This window comes from Lepidochelys kempii, chromosome 12, assembly GCF_965140285.1.
Source record: "Lepidochelys kempii isolate rLepKem1 chromosome 12, rLepKem1.hap1, whole genome shotgun sequence".
Classification (NCBI taxonomy): Eukaryota; Metazoa; Chordata; order Testudines; family Cheloniidae; genus Lepidochelys; species Lepidochelys kempii.
In genome coordinates this window covers 26277829-26299692 of record NC_136391.1, presented here as the reverse complement: position 1 = coordinate 26299692, position 21864 = coordinate 26277829, and the positions used below count along the sequence as shown (strand labels likewise).

At 36.6% G+C, this 21864-nt stretch overlaps 1 protein-coding gene across 3 annotated transcripts in view; it reads right to left on the bottom strand.

The window, feature by feature from the left end:
• Positions 1-222: 222 nt before the first annotated feature.
• Positions 223-21864, bottom strand: part of DYNC1LI2 (dynein cytoplasmic 1 light intermediate chain 2) — a 54634-nt gene continuing 32992 nt past the window's right edge. For 2 of the 3 annotated variants that reach the window (XM_073307950.2, XM_073307952.2), the window contains exons 5-13: positions 18704-18873; positions 17354-17447; positions 16631-16766; positions 15643-15754; positions 11860-11919; positions 10687-10728; positions 10023-10140; positions 7312-7428; positions 223-3254 (exon numbers count right to left, since the gene is read on the bottom strand). In XM_073307950.2, the coding sequence (XP_073164051.1) occupies positions 3151-3254; positions 7312-7428; positions 10023-10140; positions 10687-10728; positions 11860-11919; positions 15643-15754; positions 16631-16766; positions 17354-17447; positions 18704-18873 (953 nt within the window). In that variant the 3' untranslated portion in view covers positions 223-3150. The remainder of the gene's footprint in view (positions 3255-7311; positions 7429-10022; positions 10141-10686; positions 10729-11859; positions 11920-15642; positions 15755-16630; positions 16767-17353; positions 17448-18703; positions 18874-21864) is intronic. The other variant, XM_073307951.2, reaches the window with a different exon arrangement.

Here is a 21864-nt window from a genome sequence, read left to right as displayed (position 1 = left end):
CAACATAGTAAAAATGTGTAGTATACCTATGGCCTTACTCATGTAAACATCTCCCACTAAATTCAGTGCAACTGTTGCATGAGTAAGATATGCAATGGGACCCTTCGATAATAAAGCCAGTGATGTTTCTCAGCTATGTCTGCTGTTCCCTACATGCCTTGAGATTCTGTCCCCTTCAATAAAGTACTAGAATTTGTCTTGTCTAACAAAAAAGGCACAACATTTTAAGCAGTCTGGATTCGTGTTTATTGAAGCCAGTAACTAAAGACGTCCTCATTTTTGCCAGCACTAGAAAGCAAGATTCCACATGACTGCATACTGCACCTGGTTAAAGCCATACAACTGGACTAAGGTTTGTGTTTGATACATCTGCAGTCCTAACTGTAAGTTAAAAAACATCAATAAACTTAGTATACAGGACAGTTAACTTTCATTTACAGCATGTATATTGTTAAGTTCATGATGTACAGAGCAGTCACCTTCAACGTAGTTAAATTAAATAAAATATGACAAATTCTGTTCAGTTTAAACAGTTTCTAAAACGCCAATAAAAAAGTGCAAACTTAAAATCAAGCAGCATAACCATAGCATTTTTATGGAGGGCCAATCCTTAACCTTTATACTTGCCTTATCTTCAAGTTGATAAGTTATTTTATTTTCTTGAGTTTAAACAGAACAGTAGATGCAATCACTATAATGCATATAAATAGTCATATAATAGTTTTAACAGTCCACCATACAAGTGTATCCTGCAAATAAAATTAATTTTATTTTAAAAGGTAAAGGCTGTTTGCAGTTTGGCCTTTGGTTCCAATGCTTGAAAACACCAGAAAAACAACTGTGCAGCTCTCCAAAGTTGCTAGACTTTGGCAAACAGTGGACACTACTACATTACTTACAACTTTCTTCCAATGAACTAGGAGCATTGACTTGCAACGAAGAACTAGAAATCAAACTTCTGTTTTGTTGGAAGCATCTCTTTACACAACTGACAAATTATATAATACGTTACTGGCTTTTGCTCAGTTTTAGTAGATCTAACAAATTATACTTAAATTGTAACTTTTAGCCATATTGATACAGAAAGTGCTTATCAGTTCAAACGACAAAACATTAATACAAATATGCAGTTTTGAACAGGTTTCATTACAACTGTATACCATTAGAAACAGGTGCTTTTTCAATTTATGTGTCTTGCTTTTGATGTTTTATTCCCCAATCTCAATATCACCAGGACAGTATGCAATTGCTTCTTCTGGTGTGGTAACAGGATTATTATTATTTTTTTTTTTACTTCATCTTGTCACTGGCACCTGTTACACCAGGCAGTACAACCACACAACCTATCTGCTGTCCACAGCCTCTCAGTTTTCAACCATTTAGACAAATGTGTAACTCAAGGTCATAACATTAAAAAAGTAAAAAAATGGAAAAAATATATTTTCAAGAATAAAACTGGCACAAGTAACATGCTTTTATGTTAATGTTTGTCAAAGAGGCAAGTAAATACTCTTAGCTTTCTAGATAATGTTTAGACAGACATAAAAAACAGGAAAAAGCCAGCCTCTTGATTTAACATAGGATTTGAAGTTATGTCCAGGCCTGTGTTAATCATTAATCTAATTCTGTATATTTAAGTAATGATATATATTAGGGAAGCTATATCCAGACATCAGATTTAGTACAACAAACACGTTCATATCAATAAAAAGTAAACTGTGTCATTCAAATTGTGGTTTTTTTCCCTTCAAAGCACAGAATATGCTTGATACAGTTAACTTATGGTAGTGTTTATGTGTAAAACAAAATATACTGTGATAAAATCAAAGTGCCATTTCAGTAACTGAAGAAGTGTTTTACAGAACATTGGTTTGTAGTGACCAAGGACACTACTCCATATAGCAACACGGGACAACTGCAACTTTCCATTTGAAAATGCTACATTTAAGGAAAAATACAAACTGAACAGTCACTGGTTCTATATTCTTCAGTGTACACATTCATACTCTTCAATTTATTGTTAGAATTGGAGAGTCTGCTGCAGATTGCAGCCTACCTGGCTGGAACAAGAACCTTGAAAGTCTATAAACTTACATAGGTATAAGGCAGGAATCAGTCTAAGCTTGGTAGCCATTGCTTAATTACAAACAAGATGTATTTGAGTATTCTGTAGCACATTTCATTATGGGAAAATGATATGTCACCCACCACTCTTAGGCTAGCCTCTTGGCATTTAAAAAAACAAGGCAGGAGCAATCAGAAAACAGGATTTGAAATTAAATACAATTGTCAAAACTACTGATTTTAAAATAAAACCAAACAGTGACTGTTTGTACTACAGTGCACAATAAGTTCCAGCACCTTCTAAAGACATCACACTCTGTGCCAGGCACTTGGATCTAAGCAAGTTCTAGTTTCTCCCTGTGTTAGCTATACCAAAAAGGGCATCCCCACATTTTATACATCTTTTGTTAAAGACGCAATTTATAACAAGAATAATTCCCATGATGCTTAGTGTTTGGCTTGGAAATTCTCTAATTTTAAGAAGTCTTTTTAAACAGTGATTATTTGCCCTATGTTGACCACAGGATTTAGTAACTGTGTTCCCTCTCCAGACCAGTCAGCATTCTTTATTCCCACTGAGCCAAATCATGCGTCCCCCTACTAGTGCTGCATTTCCTACCTGGATTTCTCTTTCCTCTATCTAATTAATGCTGTGCTATATCACCACCTTTCCAAGTACACCAATGTGTTTGCTAACGTACAAATGGCCAATTCCTGTAACTCTGAAAAGGGATTTCATGTCTTTCTTGCTTTGCTTGCAGTCAGTAGTAATATTGCAAAAGGAATTCTGCATTTTGCTTCTCTGTGCTCTTCATAACAAGAAATTCAGCTGCTGATGTACCTGCTTATCTCCAAAATCAAGAGAATTGCCCTATATAAACTCTAAATGGTTATCTTATACAGAGGGATTTTATATGCAAACTTCCTGAATGTGCACTTTATACTGGGACAAGCCAATGAAGTTTTAAGTTCATTTCCCCTGTCCCAAGAAAACTTATAGCATCTGCCATAGCAGAAAAAACCTGGTCTGATCAGATCAATATACATAGTTATTTGGTCATTTACATATACATTTTTTAAGCGCTATCAAGCTTCATTCTCTGTTGGAGAGTTTGCTGTTACCATGGAATCGGGCTTGCGAGTCATTCTATCCAGTTCTTCTTGAACATTTGTCAAAACAGTCTTTTGCCCTAAAGAGAAAGGACAAATAGTAAGTAATATAGTTGAAATGCATTGTTTGAAATATCAGCAGCACAAATATTTATAGTAATTGTTTCAGTCGGTATTTTATTTAACTTCTCATTATTTCATCCATCTTGCTAAGATCAGACGGCCTAATCCAATTTCCAGTTGATGCCTATAGAAAGGCTCCAAATAACTTCAATGAGAAATAGATTAGGCCTTAAAATAAAAGAGACTGCTGTATAATTCAGCTTTTAAGTATGTATGATGTACATTGTTAGGACAACTGAAATTTTAACAGCAATCATGTTAAGATGTTTCCTCCAAAAAAACTAATAAGTAAACAATTCTTCCATCATTAGGATGATCATAGTATGTTTGTCATATCGAAGAGTATTTTAAATGGAAATCTTTAAGTATTTAATAAGTTGCACAAGAAAAAAAAATCATGATATATGTGGCACTTGCTACAAAGTGTTGTTACTTTGGTTTTAATCACACTCATTGTTTCCTTCATTATTAACTGTATTGATCTCTCTCAGGAATCAAAAGTTTAATTCACATTCTGCATTTTTCCCATCTTCCTTTAAGGGGCACAAATTGCACATTCTTTAATACCGCATGAAGTGTTAGAATTTAAATGTGCTGCATTTATTAATTAAAATCAACAGATACTCTAGAGTAGATGTACAAATGGGAGATTTTAGCATTCTGATTTTTATACATTAGGAGTAGTATTCAGTTCAGTTATAGACAAATCACTAGCAATTTGTAGTTAGTTTTATTTTCTTCTCTGTTTATGCTTAATATATGAATTAATATTCATTTGTTAGTCTGTTTGTATCCTGATTTATCACTGTCTGAATATGGACTTGTATATGATATATAATTTTTTTTTAAGTTAAACTACACAAATGCTAAGGTATAAAAGCAAGGTTTTGAGACAGGCACTCAAAATAAAAAATAGATTAATTATATAACTATGTACAGCTTCCTCCAATAGTCTTTTTTTCATAGCCAAAGAATTTAACAAGCATCTGTTTTCCAGCTCAGAGATGTGTGTAAAATATTAGGTGAATTTTTCCCAGCGTACATGCTGAAAACATTAAGTGGCAAGGTATGACTGCTCAGAGATTTAAGTGTTTTTTCCACAGTACAAAGGCACGACCAAGTTAAAAATAGCTATCTTTAATTTTTGCAAAGGGCTAAAATACAAATGCAAGTTGAAATCGCTTAGCAATATTCATATCAGCAGTACGAGTACTGAAGCATCTATTCGAACAGTACTTATTTTGAAATTAGTTTGTGCGCACACAAATATTAATACAAAGCCCATTTTTCTTGCATCCTATGAACACCTTTGAGTTAAAAAGGCACAAAGAAACCCTGCTCACAAAACAGAACTAGGCCTAGGTTTGAAGACATCAAAAAGTAAATAAGATGTGCCAGGAGCTGGCTGCAGGAGGGGAGGCAAAGACTGTACGAGCAGTATCTGCCGAAATTAGGAACTTCTTTCAAACATGAGCTGAAAAAAGTTTTGGAAAATAATACAACCCAAAACCATCCTGATGGACTGACATCTGTTGCATTTTTCTCAACCCAAGACATAACCCTATAATTCCTCCCACTGAAAGTTAACACTGACGGATCTCTTCAAACAATACATTGGCAATAAGTTTACTACTTAAACAAATGTACTGAAGAAAGTGAAGTTCTGACATTTTACACTGTCACTTAATTGCTACTTTGATTAAAATAAGTTAACTACTCTAAACAAATCTGACTGCTGTGATGTAAAGTGGTTCAACAAAACTGTCTGGAGAAAATCTCTGTCTATATTTTAGCAACTAGTGATTTTGGGTACCCAACTTGAGGCACTATAAAGTGTCTTGACTTTCAGAAAGTACTGAGAATCCCTCTTCTGAAAATTAGACCCCCTGAGGGGTTTTCGGGTTGGTCACCCAAAAATCACTACACCAAGACTACTTTAGCATATTTATTAGTGTAGAATAGGATGCCATAGAATAACACATTTTCTAATTCGACCAACAGTCAGTGTCATTTCAAGATATGCTCCTCAAGGACCATTTATTGAGCTTTCCTTGAATTTTTTCCCCGTATCCTCAACATCACTGCCTCACAAACCAATGTTATTAGGAGCGCTGAAAGTTTAATTTTGTGCTGCTTGAAAAGAATCAAGAGCACCTACTGTCAGAGAGGAGGTAAGATTTTTCTTGTAATGGAAAGTCCATTGTGTCATTTTCAAAAAGCTATTTATTTTAGGTTTAACACCCACTTCTGCTACATAATGTACTAACACACATTTTACTTTTACACTATCCACCCATATCTCATATATAACTGTTGACAATGTTTATTTTATAGCTAGTGCCTAGTAATGCCCTCTGGATTGAGTTTTCAAGAAGTTTCCATTTTACTGTTGTTGTTTTTTTCCATAAAAACGTTAAAAAAGTATACACCATTTGAATTGAAAATTTTTATGCTCAATCTCTGCCTGAAGGTTTTTTGTTTTAATTTTTGAGCAAAATCCTTGCAGCCATTTGAGCTATGAGAGGATGCAAAATAATATAATGGGAGGGAGAGAGAAAAACCTTTGAATTTTTAAGTTATACCTGCAAAAAATTACATGCCTCTACTGCATGATAAATATTCTATTCTAGTTCCTTTATTACAGTTATCATATTGATATCAGAGTGCCTAAATTTTTTTTTTTTCCTTTTAAGTTCAGGAAGTTTGGGGTTTAGTCAGCCCTCTGAGGATTTAAACCTGTGGTAATATTGAGTGACTTGAGAAATTTGGAAAAAAGAAACAGGAGCCATATATTTATCCACTGCATTACGAATAGTTTTTCAAAGTACAACGAACCATGAATTTAATGGAAAAAGAAGAGAGGAAGCCAATATCAAAGTTGAAAGGAGACATGGCTAGAGCAGCAGTAAAGGAAGGTAATCTTGGGAGCTGCCTTTTGGGTGGAATTATTATGCAACTATGTATATTAGAAAACTGATTGCATTCATTTTTATGATGTAGGTGCCAAAATTCCTGAAGGTTTAACTTTTCTATTCCTTCAACCTACTGTAACTGCTCATTAGAGCCACAACTACATATATATGATTGAGTCCTTTGATCAAAGTTGTCAATTGCTTTTGATGATACTTTAATTAAATACTTACTACCGCAACTTTAAGACATTCCTTCATATTAGTTGCTGTGTATTAATTTAAATATGAATGCCACAGAGATTTTAGGGATTTGATTGGAAACAGCAGCCTAAAACAAATAAGCTTTACATTTCTTCCTCTCAGGTAAGTAGTAGTGAAGTGCCACATAGATAGAATTCAGAAATAAAGTTTAAATTCAATCTTCTTGGACTTTCTGTAGCTATTCTTGAACAAAAATACTTCAGAAACAGACTTCAAAGAGAAACTACAGAACTAAAATTCATTTGCAAATTTAACACCATTAATTTGGGCTTGAATAGGGATTGGGAGTGGCTGGCTCACTACCAAAGCAGCTTTGCCTCTCCTGGAATTGACACCTCCTTATCAATTATTGGGAGTGGACTACATCCACCCTGATCCAATTGGCCCCGTCAACACTGGTTCACTTGTGAGGTAACTCACTTCTCTTCATGTGTCAGTATATAATGCCTGCAATCTGTAATTTTCACTCCATGCATCTGAAGAAGTGGTTTTTTACCCATGAAAGCTTATGTCCAAATAAATCTGTTAATCTTTAAGGTGCCACTGGACTCCTTGTTGTTTTTAAGGTAGATTAATACCTTCTGAATACAATTAAGGCTCAGTGCTGCTTATTTCCCAGCAGTGCAACTTCATTGAAAGAGTCAAGCTATAGCAAGTTTAATAGCAACCCCAAAGTCTGCAAAACTGTAATAAGAGACTTTTTATCCTGGCCCACATCATATCCCTCAAGCTCTGTTATTTGACTGATCAGCTTAAATAATAAGCACACTGATTTAAATGTGGTCCAAGTAAAACATTAAAAATATGCAAAACATCCTGCAGTAACACAGATTTTCAGTACCTGATTTTTTGGCTGTGGTCTGCACTCCTCCAGCTCCAGGACTCCCAGGAGGGCCAGTCTTTTTACTCAAAAGACTGTTAAAGAAGCTAGCCAACACACCTTCACTTGCAGCATTGTCTAATTAAAAACAAATAATCAATAACAACTTATTTTTTGAAATCACAAATTCTAAAACATATGTACTCCTACACTTCTCCAAGTTTTAGGAAAAAATGTTACACACACTAGCCAAAAGAGAAAAATCTCAAGTATAGGACAGACTGTCTCACTTATCCAGCCCCTATTTGCTGCTAGCTCCTCCTTTACCACCCTCCACACATATTTGCACTCTGGCACAGGAGGCATGTAGGGACAGGGCTGTAGCATAGATTGCCAAGGAGGATTCTGGGAAGCACGAGCTCCTGAAGTAGCCCAGAATCCCAAGGTGTAAAGGTGGGTTAAGGCGACTTGTTTCTCTCTGACTGTGCCCTCTGTGCTGAGCCTCTTAAAGGTGCAGCAAAGAATTTCAACCTAAATCTATGCACTTCAGCTTTTCCTTGTCTAGATGGGAAATGTAAGTCTCATGGACTAGATGGTGTCTATACATCAGGTTTACCTAAAGAACTGTTAGCAAATTAACTGTCCTAGTACTTCAGCTGCCGTTCTTCAGCCTCATCCTAAAACGGGAGTGGAATTTCTATGGAGAGTTTTCAGTAAGTTTTGTATGCAAAGCTGTATATATTGCAGATGTGCCTTGAAATCTTCAGCTAGCTAGTGTCAAATTAATATTAATGCTATAAATGGAGTGTTGAAAGTTAAGACTGAACTGCTCAGTTTTCATTCCCTCCTTCCACCCCCCCCCCACTGCACACACATATATATATTTGATTTTAAAGAGGCAAACAAAAAAGCTCACCAATGTTACTAGGCTCTTGAATATTCGAAGTAGCAAAAAGCACTACTGTTACAATAGTAAGTAAAAATTGCAAGTCATATATAAAACTAATAAAGGCTAATATAGCCAGTTACATGCAATCAACTCTCCCCATGTAGTATGCAGGACAAAAAATATGAAGATATATTGTGAACGTGTAAGCCTAATAATACATGTTAAGCATGCTAAAGCTACACTATTACCAGGGTTTCACTCAATCAGCCTAACACATCTTGACGTCTCCACAGCCTTGTCTTCACTAGGCTTTTAGAATGCATTAGCCAATATGTGCCAACACCGCTCCTTTATATTCTAGGCTAGACAAAGCCTAAACCAGTTTTAATTCATACCTTTTGTTATTTCAGTGCAAGTGTGTGCATAGACACTTGTTTGGAATAAAAGTGTCCTATTTTAATTATGCCTAAATTGGTAAAAATTGACAAATTATATCAAAATAGGACATATCCCAAAATAAGTGTCTACACACAAATCTGCACTGAAACTACAACATGTATGAATTAAAACGAATTTAGTTGTGATGGTGAACATTTGTGTTTAGACAAAGCTTTAGTTTGTTATGAATTCACCTTCTGCCTTTGAAAACTTCTCTATGTACTTTGGCCAAATCCTACAAATCTTGCATAAAAACTTTTATCCTGGCTACTCTTTTCATATTTTAGTTATAACATTTAATTGGGAGTCCTTAAAGCTCAAACAAATTTAAATAAAGTAGTAGCTTCAATGTTTCTCTGATCTGTTTTATTTATTATATGTTTAGGAAGCGTTTCCCTTATCTCTTCAGTATGCTCTGCCCTACATAACCTGGGTTTTGCTTCTCTGAGTTAACTGCTATTCTCAGTTTGACTACATGCTTTCAGGACTTGGATGTAACAAGATATTGTGTGGGGACAACTCTGCTTCCTCCTTCACATGTTGTGGTTGCTGGCAGAAAGGTTTCCTGAGTACATCTAAGACCCAAAGGAGTTGAATACACATGGCTCAACATAGAGCTACGCTGAATGAGAATCCAGGAGCCAGACATATAGCAATGGTTGTGACATGGCAGGAGATCAATACGCTATTTTGACAAGAGCAGTCTACATGGTCAAGTGTATGAGAATGGCACTGAGGAATGCCCCCTTCCCCACCCCCCTCAGTGCATGTGTGGGAGAGAGAGGGAGAGGAGTCAGCCCCGGGAACCCCAGTAGGGTAGGAAAAATGGAGCTCCATCTTCCTAGGAATATTTTTAAGTACTAAACTCTGCAGTACTATGGAAACTAGGGTCCCATACAGGAGTGGGTGGGTGAAGTTCTGTGGCATGAGATGTGCAAGAGGTCAGACGAGATGTTCATGATGGTCCCTTTTGGCTTTAATGTCTATGAGAACCCGGGAAAAGAGAAGGTAAATTCTGGGTCCCAGAAGGAACAACTGAGACAGAAAACATAAAACTAGATGTTGGATCAGATGGCAAGAAAAAGGGCAGGGGGGAGAAGGCGAGGGCATAAACCAGTTGGCTGAAACAGTCATGTTACACTGTTTTAGGTAACTGCTAAACACCAATGTATTTGAACTTTGACCACCTAGACAACAGTGCAGTGCTACTTGAAGCAATGAGTGTCTCAAAGACAATTTGGAATTCAAAGGATTTGACGTCTTTGTGTGAGTCGCACGAAGCGTAAAGTATCAGTGAGTCAATCTCAAAACCAACGTACACAGGTTTATCAGGAAAGAACACATTTTTCCCTTTTTAAAGGGAAACAAAAAATGCCTGGTAAAATACCAAAGTTGCAATGCATACTTTTAATATTTGGATCTGGTTTCTTAACTGATGTTATTGGTGAGGCACTGGGTACGTTGACAGGACCAGCTCTGCCTTGGGTTCTTGGGGATCCTGCAGGTCCTCTTGCAGGAGATTCCTTAGATAAAAACAGTCCATATCCAAGTAAGTGAATTAACAGATTAATTTATGACCATCTATAAATACTGCACTACATACAAAGCTCCTACTTTTACCTTTTTTGATATTGTGATGTATATACACACTTTTACCCTGAAAAATCATCAACTACAAGAGCCAATCTTGGGAGAGTGCCTCTGCACTAATATACACGATAATTACCACAACATATTCTAAATTCAACTTATCTCCAATTTCCACAATTATTTAATGTCATGTTTCCACAATTATTTGTTAAAACCATTCTGTCACATTACATCTGAATACCTACAGACACTTTACAATTTCCGTTGCACTGGAAGTTTTTTTTATTAGGTCATGATTGCATTTATGAACTGCACGCTATGCCTCACACAGATTAGAACCATGCACTATGAAGGAGGGCTCACTTTTGGTCGTTCAGAGAAGAAGCACTAGTCTGTACCTTGTTTATAGGCCATATGAATAGCTTCCTAATCTAGGAAATGTGCCCCCCTTTCTTGAGAGGCTACTAGTGAATACTTACTGATGCTCTTGTAGGTGTGGCTGGCTGCTTGGCAAGTAAAGACTGCAAAGACAGTACAGTGATTTGTAAATATACCTCAGCAAAACTACACACTTTTCAAAATAAAAGCAGGGAAGCAGACTTCGGTTAAATTAACTCATGGTCTTCCTGTAACATTTAGATACATTGCCAAATTTTACCAACAGAGGGCACTACAATTAAAAGAACTAAATACTGTGTGATAAATACACAAGAGCTTCCTTATACAGTTTCACTAAAGCATCTCAATCCTAACCTATAACATTCCTTAGAGCTCAGTTTAGAGCCTCTCAAGCACGTCCACCCAAACACATACAACTGTATGGGACTGGTATGTTCTAATTTCTTTACTGTATATATTTATTACTTAATACACAGCATGTCTGGAGGCTGGCTTTGTTCATGCCTAATACCTTGAAAGCTCATGCCAAAGTGTTCGCTTGTATATTAAAGCCTCTGATGAATGAATTTTAATTGGGAGGTTGGCTACTGCATTATTATTGATGTTTTACAAAACAATTTCACATCACTTTTAGGGTTTACATATCTGTGCAGCCAATTTCAAACATTCTGCTATTACTTCTGCTCCTATGTTAATACCATTTATTTTTCTTCCCTGCTGTATGAATTAGCATTCATTTGTACTTTTCTGGTATTTTCTCATCAAATGGGAAAATATGCCAATGTAATCCCAGCATGCCACACCCATTCACAGCCAAGCTTCTTAAGGTACACCTAATATTTTCAGTTATGGCAAACATCCAAAAAGGTCTTAGGATTCCATTTTAGAAGACACAGGCACACTTTTTCCAATTCGAGTGCCCAAAATTAGACAACCATATCCATACTTCAGCACCAAAAAGTGACCCTTATTTTTCAAGAGTGCTGAGTATCCCCAGCTTCTCCTGGCTTCTCAACTAACAGGTATTCCAAGTCTGAAAATCTTAGCCATACTTTCTATTCATATGCATGGAAGTAAAATAAAAATGGACATTTCTTATGCACTCAAAGTTTTATGATTCCATTTTAATCTGCAAAATAGAATAATGGATACCCGCTCAAAAAATGAAATATTAAAAACAATGTTCTTTGCCCTAAACTTCATATAACACTAAAAAGTTCAAAGTGAAGCAAGTTTCATTTTCATGTTCTTACCTGCTGCTTCATAAGAAACACTTGCTCATCTTCTGCTGCCAACTCTTTCTCATGGACTAACTGTTGAACAATGCATTTCTCTTTACAAACAGAATGTGGTCACCCAAACTACAAACAATTACAGCAGCATATAAAAACAAAAGCCTAACTTCAACCCATTTCAACTTCTTACATCCATTCAATCTTTTACATTCATTCTATGACTTGTGGCTTATTTCAGGTGCAGAATTACTTCTAACTGGGCAGTAAGTTTGCTATGTCCTTCTGTCTGGAATTTTTTTTAATAGTTAACAAGTGTAAAATAACAGTGACAGGATTTGATATTGATCCTGTGTAAACTTCAAGAACAAACATTTATATACATCCCTAATCCATGCTTTTGCTGGTTAAATAGGCCCAGCTGTAGAAATATTTTAACTGTTTTCTTTCAAGAAAGGAGTGTATAGAACTAGTTCAGTGCTGTATTTACATGCAAATATTTGATATTCCATCAAATACCATCAGCTTTTTAATATCTGAAGCAAACTATTTCATGCATATACCTAAACAGTGTAGCCAATTAGCAGCTTCACTGCTGGGCATCCACACCTGCACCTATGGTGCAGATGCATTTCACAAAGTTCTGATGGGCAGTTGAACCCATCAGAACTGAACAGTCACTTGCCCAGTACATTAGACCACAATAAAGACGTGCTGCTTTTATATTTTTAATAGATATCTCTACCACTTTAAGCAGCAAAGAAACTATTTCCAGTAAAAGCTTTGGGTTTAGAATGACTGGCCTGGAAAAGTTGCAAAAAAACATTTTCTGAGGACAATTCCCTGGGTGAGGATCTGGCAGTGGGCTGTATACATATTTGATAAATAATATTCATATTAAAATGTACTAAAGCCGGCAAAGGTTTGATGTTCAAAGAGGATGGTTGCCTGAACTTTGGAGGGCTGCCTCTCCCATCCCTCCAACAACAGAGCAATAGATTCCCCCGCCTAAAAAAAGAGTTGCCAGTGGTGTGCTATAACTTTAGCATCTTTAAGGGAGAACAATAGGCCCATTCCCCTCTCCTCCTCCCTCCCTGCAAATGTCTTCAAATGACCCCACTCTTCCTTTCTTTCCCAATTTACCAGGGTTTTAGATGGGACTGCAAACACTCAAGACAGGAGGTAAAAACCCCTGGAGAGTTGTCAAATATGGCCTGAAATAGCATTTAAGGGTTTTACATATTACTTACCCTACTCCAGCCCCATTAGAAAAGAATGCATTCTTCCTCTATCTGTAATAAGTTACTTGACCACTGTCCAGACAATTAGCAGTCTACAGAATATTTATTTGTACTCCTAGATTGTGCTCCACATCTACTCTACAAATAGAATTTTGTAGTACAGAATATATTTTGGTGATAAACTAAAACAAGTAAGAGAATACATAGGGGCCCTTCTGTAGAACTGAAATTATGGACTCAATGTGATTTTTGCATGTGCATGTGATCTGAAGTTAGAATTTTAGGTAAAATTAGTATTTTGGGGGCTGCGATTTAGCAACCGTTAGTGTTAAAAAGTAACATTCTGACACGAACGAAAAATACCTAGACCAGTGGTTCTCAGCCAGAGGTCTGGGCCCCCTAGGGAGCCGTGAGCAGGTTTCAGGGGGTCTGCCAAGCAGGGCCAGCATTAGACTTGCGAGGGCTCAGGGCAGAAAGCTAAAACCCCACCAGGCGGAACTGCAGCCCAGGGCCCCAAACCTACCAACCAGGGCTAAAGCTGAAGCCTTAACAATTTAGCTTTGCAGTGTCCCCCATGGTATGAGGTACTGGGCAACTGCCTGCTTGCTACCCCCTAATGCCGGCCCTGGCTTTCATATGCAGAAAAACAGTTGTTGTGCCACAGCTGGGACGTGGAGTTTTTATAGCATGAGGAGGAAGGAGATGACTCAACAAGAAAAAGGTTGAGAACTAGGCTGTCAAGCAATTAAAAAAATTAACCGCGATTAATTGCGCTGTTGAACAATAATAGAATACTATTTAGTTAAATATTTTTGGATGTTTTCTACATTTTCAAATATACTGATTTCAATTACAACACAGAATACAAAGTGAACAGTGCTCACTTTATATTTATTTTTTATTACAAATATTTGCACAAACAACAAAAGACAAAAAACAAAAGAAATAGTATTTTTTAATTCACCTAATACAAGTACTGTAATGTAATGTCTTTATCATGAAAGTTGGACTTACAAATGTAGAATTATGTAAAAAAAAAAAAAAAAACCCCTGCATTCAGAAACAAAACAATGTAAAACTTTAGAGCCTACAAGTCCACTCAGTCCTACTTCTTATTCAGCCAATCGCACAGACAACCAAGTTTGTTTACATTTGCAAAAGATAATGCTGCCTGCTTCTTGTTTACAATATCACCTGAAAGTGAGAACAGGTGCTTGCATGGCACTGTTGTAGACTGCGTCGAAAGATATTTACATGCCAGATGCGCTAAAGATTCATATGTCCCTTTATGCTTCAACCACCATTCCAGAGGACGTGTCAATGCTGATGACAGGTTCTGCTCGATAACGATCCAAAGCAGAGCGGACTGACACATGTTCATTTTCATCATCATGAGCCAGATGCCATCAGCAAAAGGCTGATTTTCTTTTTTGCTGGTTTGGGTTCTGTAGTTTCTGCATCGAAATGTTGTGCTTTTAAGACTTCTGAAAGCATGCTCCACACCTCATCCCTCTCAGATTCTGAAAGGCACTTCAGATACTTAAACCTTGGGTTGAGTGCTGTTCACATTGGTATCTTCTTTGTATTTTGGCAAATTTTGCAGTGAAAGTGTTCTCAAAATGAACAATACATGCTGGGTCATCAACAGAGACTGCTATAACATGAAATATATGGCAGAATGCGGGTAAAACAGAGCAGGAGACATACAATTCTCCCCCAAGAAGTTCAGTCAAAATTTAATTAAACGCATTTTTTTTTTAACAAGCATGATCAGCATGGAAGCATGTCCTCTGGAATGATGGCCGAAGCACGAAGAGGCATTTGAATCTTTAGTGCATCTGGCACGTAAATATTTTGCGATGCCAGCTACAACAGTGCCATGTGAATACCTGTTCTCACTTTCAGGTTACATTGTAATTAAGAATTGGGCAGCAGCATTTCCCGTAAATGTAAAAAAAACTTGTTTCTCTTAGTGTTTGGCTGAACAAGAAGTAGGACTGAGTGGACTTGTAGGCTCTAAAGTTTTACATTGTTTTGTTTTTGAGCGCAGTTATGTGACAAAAAACTACATTTGTAAGTTGGACCTTCATGATAAAGAAATTGCAGTACAGTACATGTATGAGGTGAATTGAAAAATACTATTTCTTTTATCATTTTTACAGTGAAAATATTTGTAATAGAAAATAATATAAAGTCAGCACTGTACACTTTGTAATCTGTTGTTGTAATAGAAATCAATATATTTGAAAATGTGAAAAACATCCAAAAATATTTAATACATTTCAATTGGTATTCTACTGTTTAACAGTGCAATTAATCGCAATTAATTTTTTTAGTTAATTGCATGACTTAACTGCGATTGACAGCCCTATTGAGAACCCCTGCCCTAGACCACTGGAGAATGTATGCCAGTACTTCAAAAGTGGTTTAGCATTTAGAAGAAAAGCATATTACTGTACGAGCTGAAGTTCTATATTATTAATAGTCAATATCAGCCATCCAATTATGGTGAAGTGATTTGTAGTTTCTTTACACTGAATTTCAAAAATTAACTCTTTTATACCTTTCTTACTGGAGGTTTTACAATGAAGTCTTCATATGCATCTTCTGGTTTCACCGTTGTGAAGTTTTCATGTAAAATAGCAATTTTCTTTTCATTGTCCCAACCAGCAGGTCTACAGGAAAAAAAAGTTTTAGGGCAAGGTTTGCTTTTTTAGCCTCAAAAGATTATTGGCACAGCGCATGCACATTTAAGCAAGTAATCTTATTACCATACTTCTGTATTTCCTCTGTAACAGTTTTATGTCATTAAGAGGTCATTGCACAGTCCTCACTCTGAAAACACAGGCTATGCTTACCAAGATGTTGAGATGGCATAATCATTCTGGGTAAATAGCCACTATGCTTTTTTAAGCTAATGTTGAACACAAGAGTGTTAGACTATAATAAACCTAGGGACTGAGCACTAAAACAACGTAAGTACAATTTTTTTTTTTCTTAAAACCAAGACAGTACCTGCTGGAGAACCAGTCTAAATAGTGTTTCCAACTTCCTTCCAGCATGCTAATGTGACTATTAGATATCAGATTCTTTACAAATTTACTTCATTTTGCTCCTAAAATTAAACAACCCTTTCAATTAATTATCTTTAGCCCTGTTTACTATGAAAAATAGTACAAGTAAATGATGCAAATTATTCCTTTTTTGTGAAATACAGTTTTGGTAGGCAGACTTCTAACCAGATATTGAAGTATTTCACAGAATGAGACAAGGGGGGGGGGGGGGGGAAAGAAGAGCTATTATGGATCTAATGATGAATTGTTTATGTGGGAAGAATTTTTCATTCTACTTTAACAAATTTAAATTCCACACATTAGAACAGAATATTTCACATCCAAATTGCGATTTTATTTTCTGTTGAAGAATTAAATGCACTAAAGCTTGGGGTGTACAAGTTTCACTTGTGTTCATAAGGAAATACAACATTTCAATGATAAGGGCGTCAGACAGAAACAAAAAGTTTGACAAATATATTTCTTACATCAACTTACATAAAAACTGCATCCTTTTCTACCACTAAGGCAGGTGTGGTAAAGTGAAAACCATATGTTTTATGTACAATGTACTTATACAACAAGTCAAGGTTCTTTTCTTCCTTAACTGATGTATAAATCAAGGCAGCTCCATCTAATTACTTCATTTAAGGAAAACTATAAAGTGCAGTACTTAAACATTAAATTCAACTGAAATAATATTTGAAGTCTGCTATTGAGAAATAGCCAAAATTTTCAGAGTAGGCTGCTACTAGCTCAATGGAAACTGTAGGTGTTCAGCACCTTTGGGAGGGAGGGAAAAAAGAGGATGAGAATCATGTCACTTAGGGAACAGATTCAGCTTTTAAAATGTTGACAATATAGACACCAGAAAGCTGTTTGTTTATATATAAAGTCATAGGATGCAAGTTTAGTATGGAAATCCACGTTCCGGGAGAAAGAGCAGTGTGATACATCTCAAAACTGAAGTCCCTTGCCAAGGAATGTCTAGATCAACTGTATGGCTTCAGGGAAAAAAAACCAAAAAAACTTGACAAATCTCTTAATATATTTTCATAACTACACTCCAAATACTATATATTAAGTTACTAAATACCAGAAGTTATTTTGAGAAGTAGTTTCTCCTTAGGTTATTTTATTTTCCTCATTACACTATAATAAAATACATTTCCTATCTTCCAGATTTTATTCTGCCACTATCCTCAGATTAGGAAAGGATACACTGTAAGCAGAATCTACGAATGTGTGACTGAATGAAGTCAAAGTGTTCTTCTCTGTAGTCATGTTCCTTCTCTAGTACACTCACTGCATCACACTGGAGGAAAAAAAAAAAAAAGCAAAGCCGCTTAACACTTCCTTGCATATAACCTGCATTTTCTTCAAGTAGAAATATACAGTAGAATCTCAGAGTTATGAACACCATGGGAATGGAGCCACTCTGACATGTTTGTAACTGAACAAAACGTTATGGTTGTTCTTTCAAAAGTTTACAACTGAACATTTACTTAATAAAGTTTGAAACTTTACTATGCAGAAGAAAAATGCTGCTTTTAGCCCTCTCAATTTAAATGAAACAAGCACAGAAACCGCTTCCTTACCTTGTCTAATTTTTTTTTTTTTTTTAAACTTTCCCTTTACTTTCTAGGAGTTTATGTTTAGCCCAGTATTGTACTGTATTTGTGTGTATGGATTTTATTTATTTATTTTTTTGGTCTCAGGGCTGCCTGATTGCGTACTTCCGGTTCCAAATGTGGTGCGTGGTTGACCAGTCAGTTTGTAACTCTGGTGTTCGTAACTCTGAGGTTCTACTGTACACATCTTCCCTTGTATCAGCATTCAATTCACACTTTTTGCTGGGGAGACCACACTAATTAACCAATGGGTAAAATGCTCACAAGCTACCAAAAGACAAAAAGTGCCTTCATTAAAAGTTAAAGCCGCAACAAATATCCATTCTTTATAACTAGAAATTGAGTTGATGCCATAAATGTGTATTTTTGAAATGCTATTTTCATTAAGTCATTAGTTGCTAAACACCTTCTTATGTGGTAACTCAGGTAACTCATGTGACTGTATGATGTACAAAGATATCTTGAAAGTAGCCTTCTCAATTGACTCTTTTTTACATTAGAAATTCAGATCTCATCTACCATCCACAGACAATTTAAGGAAAGATTGAGATACTATGCAAGTGAAATCTGATGGAAAAAGGAAGCATTTATTTCAAATGCCTCAAAACACTTGGAAAATATATATATATTTTTTTATAAACATAACATTTTTCCTTTTTCAATTAAGGATGGAGGAAGTCCACATTTTAGACCTCTAATTATGTCCTTCAGCCAAACTGCAAAGACTAGACTGATCTTTTTCAATCCTTCTATGGTAAAAAGAAAAAAGTGTTTTAGATTTTTAATTTTAAGTCTAGTTTATACACCAAAAGTTAAAAAAAAAAAGTTTTTCTTCTCTAAATCCAGAACTTTCACTTTCAGCTTGCAAACATCTGCATCAAACATATCTTCCAAAAGGAAAAGTAACTAACCTTTCTAGTAAACTCAAGTTCAAGCTCACCTTTGTACAAACCACAAGCACAGGGATCCCAAGATTGTGAGTCAGAACATTCTCTCCAAGTGGCAAAGTAACATTTTCATCTTCTTGGCCAGCTGATGAAGGACCTCTTCTCTGTGGTGATCCTTGGTAACCTTCTTCCGGTTCCACATACTCCTGGAATTCCTTTATAACTATGAAAAAAGATCTTTGTAAGGTGAGAGACGGGAACACAGTCTTAAAATTTGTATTAAAGTGAAAGAGTTTCAGATAATTATATGTTTATGAGCAGCTGGGACATCTTCTCAACAACCTTTTTAAGGTGACGCATGAATTGAGAACAGAATCTGAGCTTCAAGAAATTGTATAATTTCTCTTGAGCCAAATAAAAAATAAGATTTTGGAATTTGGCTATTACTAGCTTTCAGCTTTTGAATCCAAAGCACATCTGCAATTTAAATATAAGAGCCAACATTTTCAGGAGTGTTTAGTGATTCTCGGTGCTTCAATTTTTAGGCACTCACCTAGACAGACTGTGGAAGTTTGATTTTCAGAAAGTGCTCAGCACTTATCCTCTGAAAATTAGGATCCTTTAGGATGTCTCAACTTAAAATTCAACTTTTCTAAGCATCAAACCTCTTAGAAATGAATATGAAAGTTTGTAAACCCAGATTTACTTAATTTTATTTCTGTATCAAGCTATCAAATAGAAGCACTTAATAACCCTGCTAATGTAGCACTTTGCAAAAACAAGTTACAGTATAAGGTTTTGTGGCTGTTCTCTTAAAAAAGTTGGCATATATAACAAGGTCTCACCACTGACTGAAGTATAATAATAATAATCCATCCATTATATCAGTGGTCCCCAAACTCTTTATGTTGCCCCTCCCCCACCTATAATGGAATCTGTCTGGGCCCCCTCAAGAGCCATGGACGTGAGCAGGGCTAGGAGCCCCAGCTGGGGTTGCAGCCAGGAGTGGAGTCATGGTGGGGAGCAGGGCCAGAGCGGAGCAGGGCTGGGTGGTGCTCCCTCCCCACCCCCTGTGGGGGTTGGCCCGGGCCCCACTGCACCTCCCCCCAAACCTCTGTGCCCCCCTAGGGGGATGCGCCCCACAGTTGCGCCCCACTGCATTATATTATCATGGTACTCCTCTGAGCATGTAAGGAACCATGGTAATATAAAGTATGTAAGGAAAAGTATTACATGAAATTCTGTACATTAGCTAATGTTTTATTAAAGGAAAGTGATATTGTTCCCCAGATTTTTAAAGCAGTGGTGTTTCTCATCTCTAAAGCAAGTAGTGCTATCACCACCAAACAGTGCACTATGCTGTTTTGGGGGATTAAAATCATGCAATATCAAATAAGCTTCCATGCCACGGAACAATCCAACAACTTGAAGTGAACTCTGAAATTATATTTATGGATAACTTGGACAACATGAAGATATTGAGCTCTATGTTTTGTATTTACAGGGAGAGCCACTGGAAACATGAAAATAATCATAATCTTAATGGTAAAAAAGGAGAATTAATGTGACCGTTGACACTCAAATCTAGAAACAGTAAAAAAAATACCGTTGAGATCACAAATCTAAAGTACACGTGCATAAAATTTAAAGAAAATTAGATGCACAACTACTCAAACAAGTGATTTCTAATTTGATATTTTAGGGGCCTTGCTGAACAAAAACTTTGTTTCTGAAAAGTGGTTTCAGGCTCAGAAAAGCTACACATTCAATTCAGGTACTGAAGGTTTAAACACAACATAAAAAAAAAAAAGAAATCTAGAAGTTAAGAGCTGAACACAGAAGTAGCACTCAAAGCAAACAAACTTCGTAGTATTTTTAAGTGTGCACTGACAGAAGCATCAAGATTAAAAGGGCTGTTCTGGCAGTTCAGGCCAAAAAGCCCCACATGATTTCTTTCTGTGCCTTACATCAGACAGTTCACTGTAACTTACAGCAAAACTTGTATTCACTACAAGCCTACTAAAAGAGTTACCATCTATAACTGCAAGCAAATGCTATTTAGCCACACCCTTTGGAGATACATTCTGCAAAAAAGCTTAAACAACAAGTACAGAAAACACCAAATTAAACAGCCACTCCTAGTTTACAAAGCAATTCATTTTTTTGCTGTTATTGTCTCTTACAGGAAGTCAAACACTATCTGCACACTGAATGCATGATTATATTCAAAGCTATTTTTAGTATGTGGCACATGAAATCTAAATCATCTGGAAAGGCCTCCATTTATGTAGCAGAGCTGCAATGAATTATGTAGAAAAATGAGATTTGGCAAAGATTGTGGTTCTGAAGACTTTTTTGAAACTGAGTATTAAAATAATTCAAAAATGCAAAATGAAAATACTTGACTCATGCAATACAGCAATACCAATTGATATTCTGAGCTTTGTGAAGTGGAAAACCTTTGAAGAGGTAATAAACCAATGCTCTCAAAACAAAACCACCATAAGCTTCTCAAGAAGAAGGGTGCCCTCCATGACTGAAGAAGTTGTGGTAGGAAGACCAAGGAACGAGGACCCCAACACTACACCGTTTGCTACCACCATGCATCCTGGATAGCAGGGGAAGAGGGAAGGGAAACAGTCCACTACTTACTTTCAAGGTGACATATTGAGTTTTTCAGCCACCAATTCCAATTATCACCATTAACTGAACTGTGGCTAAAAGGATTCCTTTCTTCTGCACATAATCTTATACTATTGGTAGGTTTAAACCATGATGGGGTAACTTGACAATCACCATAAATATATTTTATACTGTTCTGTGCTCAGTTTAAAATATTGGTAACAAATCAAAGCTATCAGTGATAATCTGCTAGGTCAAGGGTGGCCAACCTGTAGCTCTGGAGCCATAAGAAGCTCTTCAGAAGTTAATATGCAGCTCCTTGTATAGGTGCCAACTTTCCAGTATGCTGGGGGTGCTCACTATGCAAACTCTGCCACAGGCCCTGCCCTCACTCCACCCCCTTCCATTGATCGGTGGGGCTGACAGTGGTTGGGAGGTGCTCGGAACAGGGTAGGTGAGCTGATCGGGGGGGGGGGGGGCTGCTGACGAATTACTGTGGCTCTTTGGCAATGTACATTGGTAAATTCTGGCTCCTTCTCAGGCTCCGGTTCAAGGGTTCTCAAACTTCATTGCACTGAGACCCCCTTCTGAC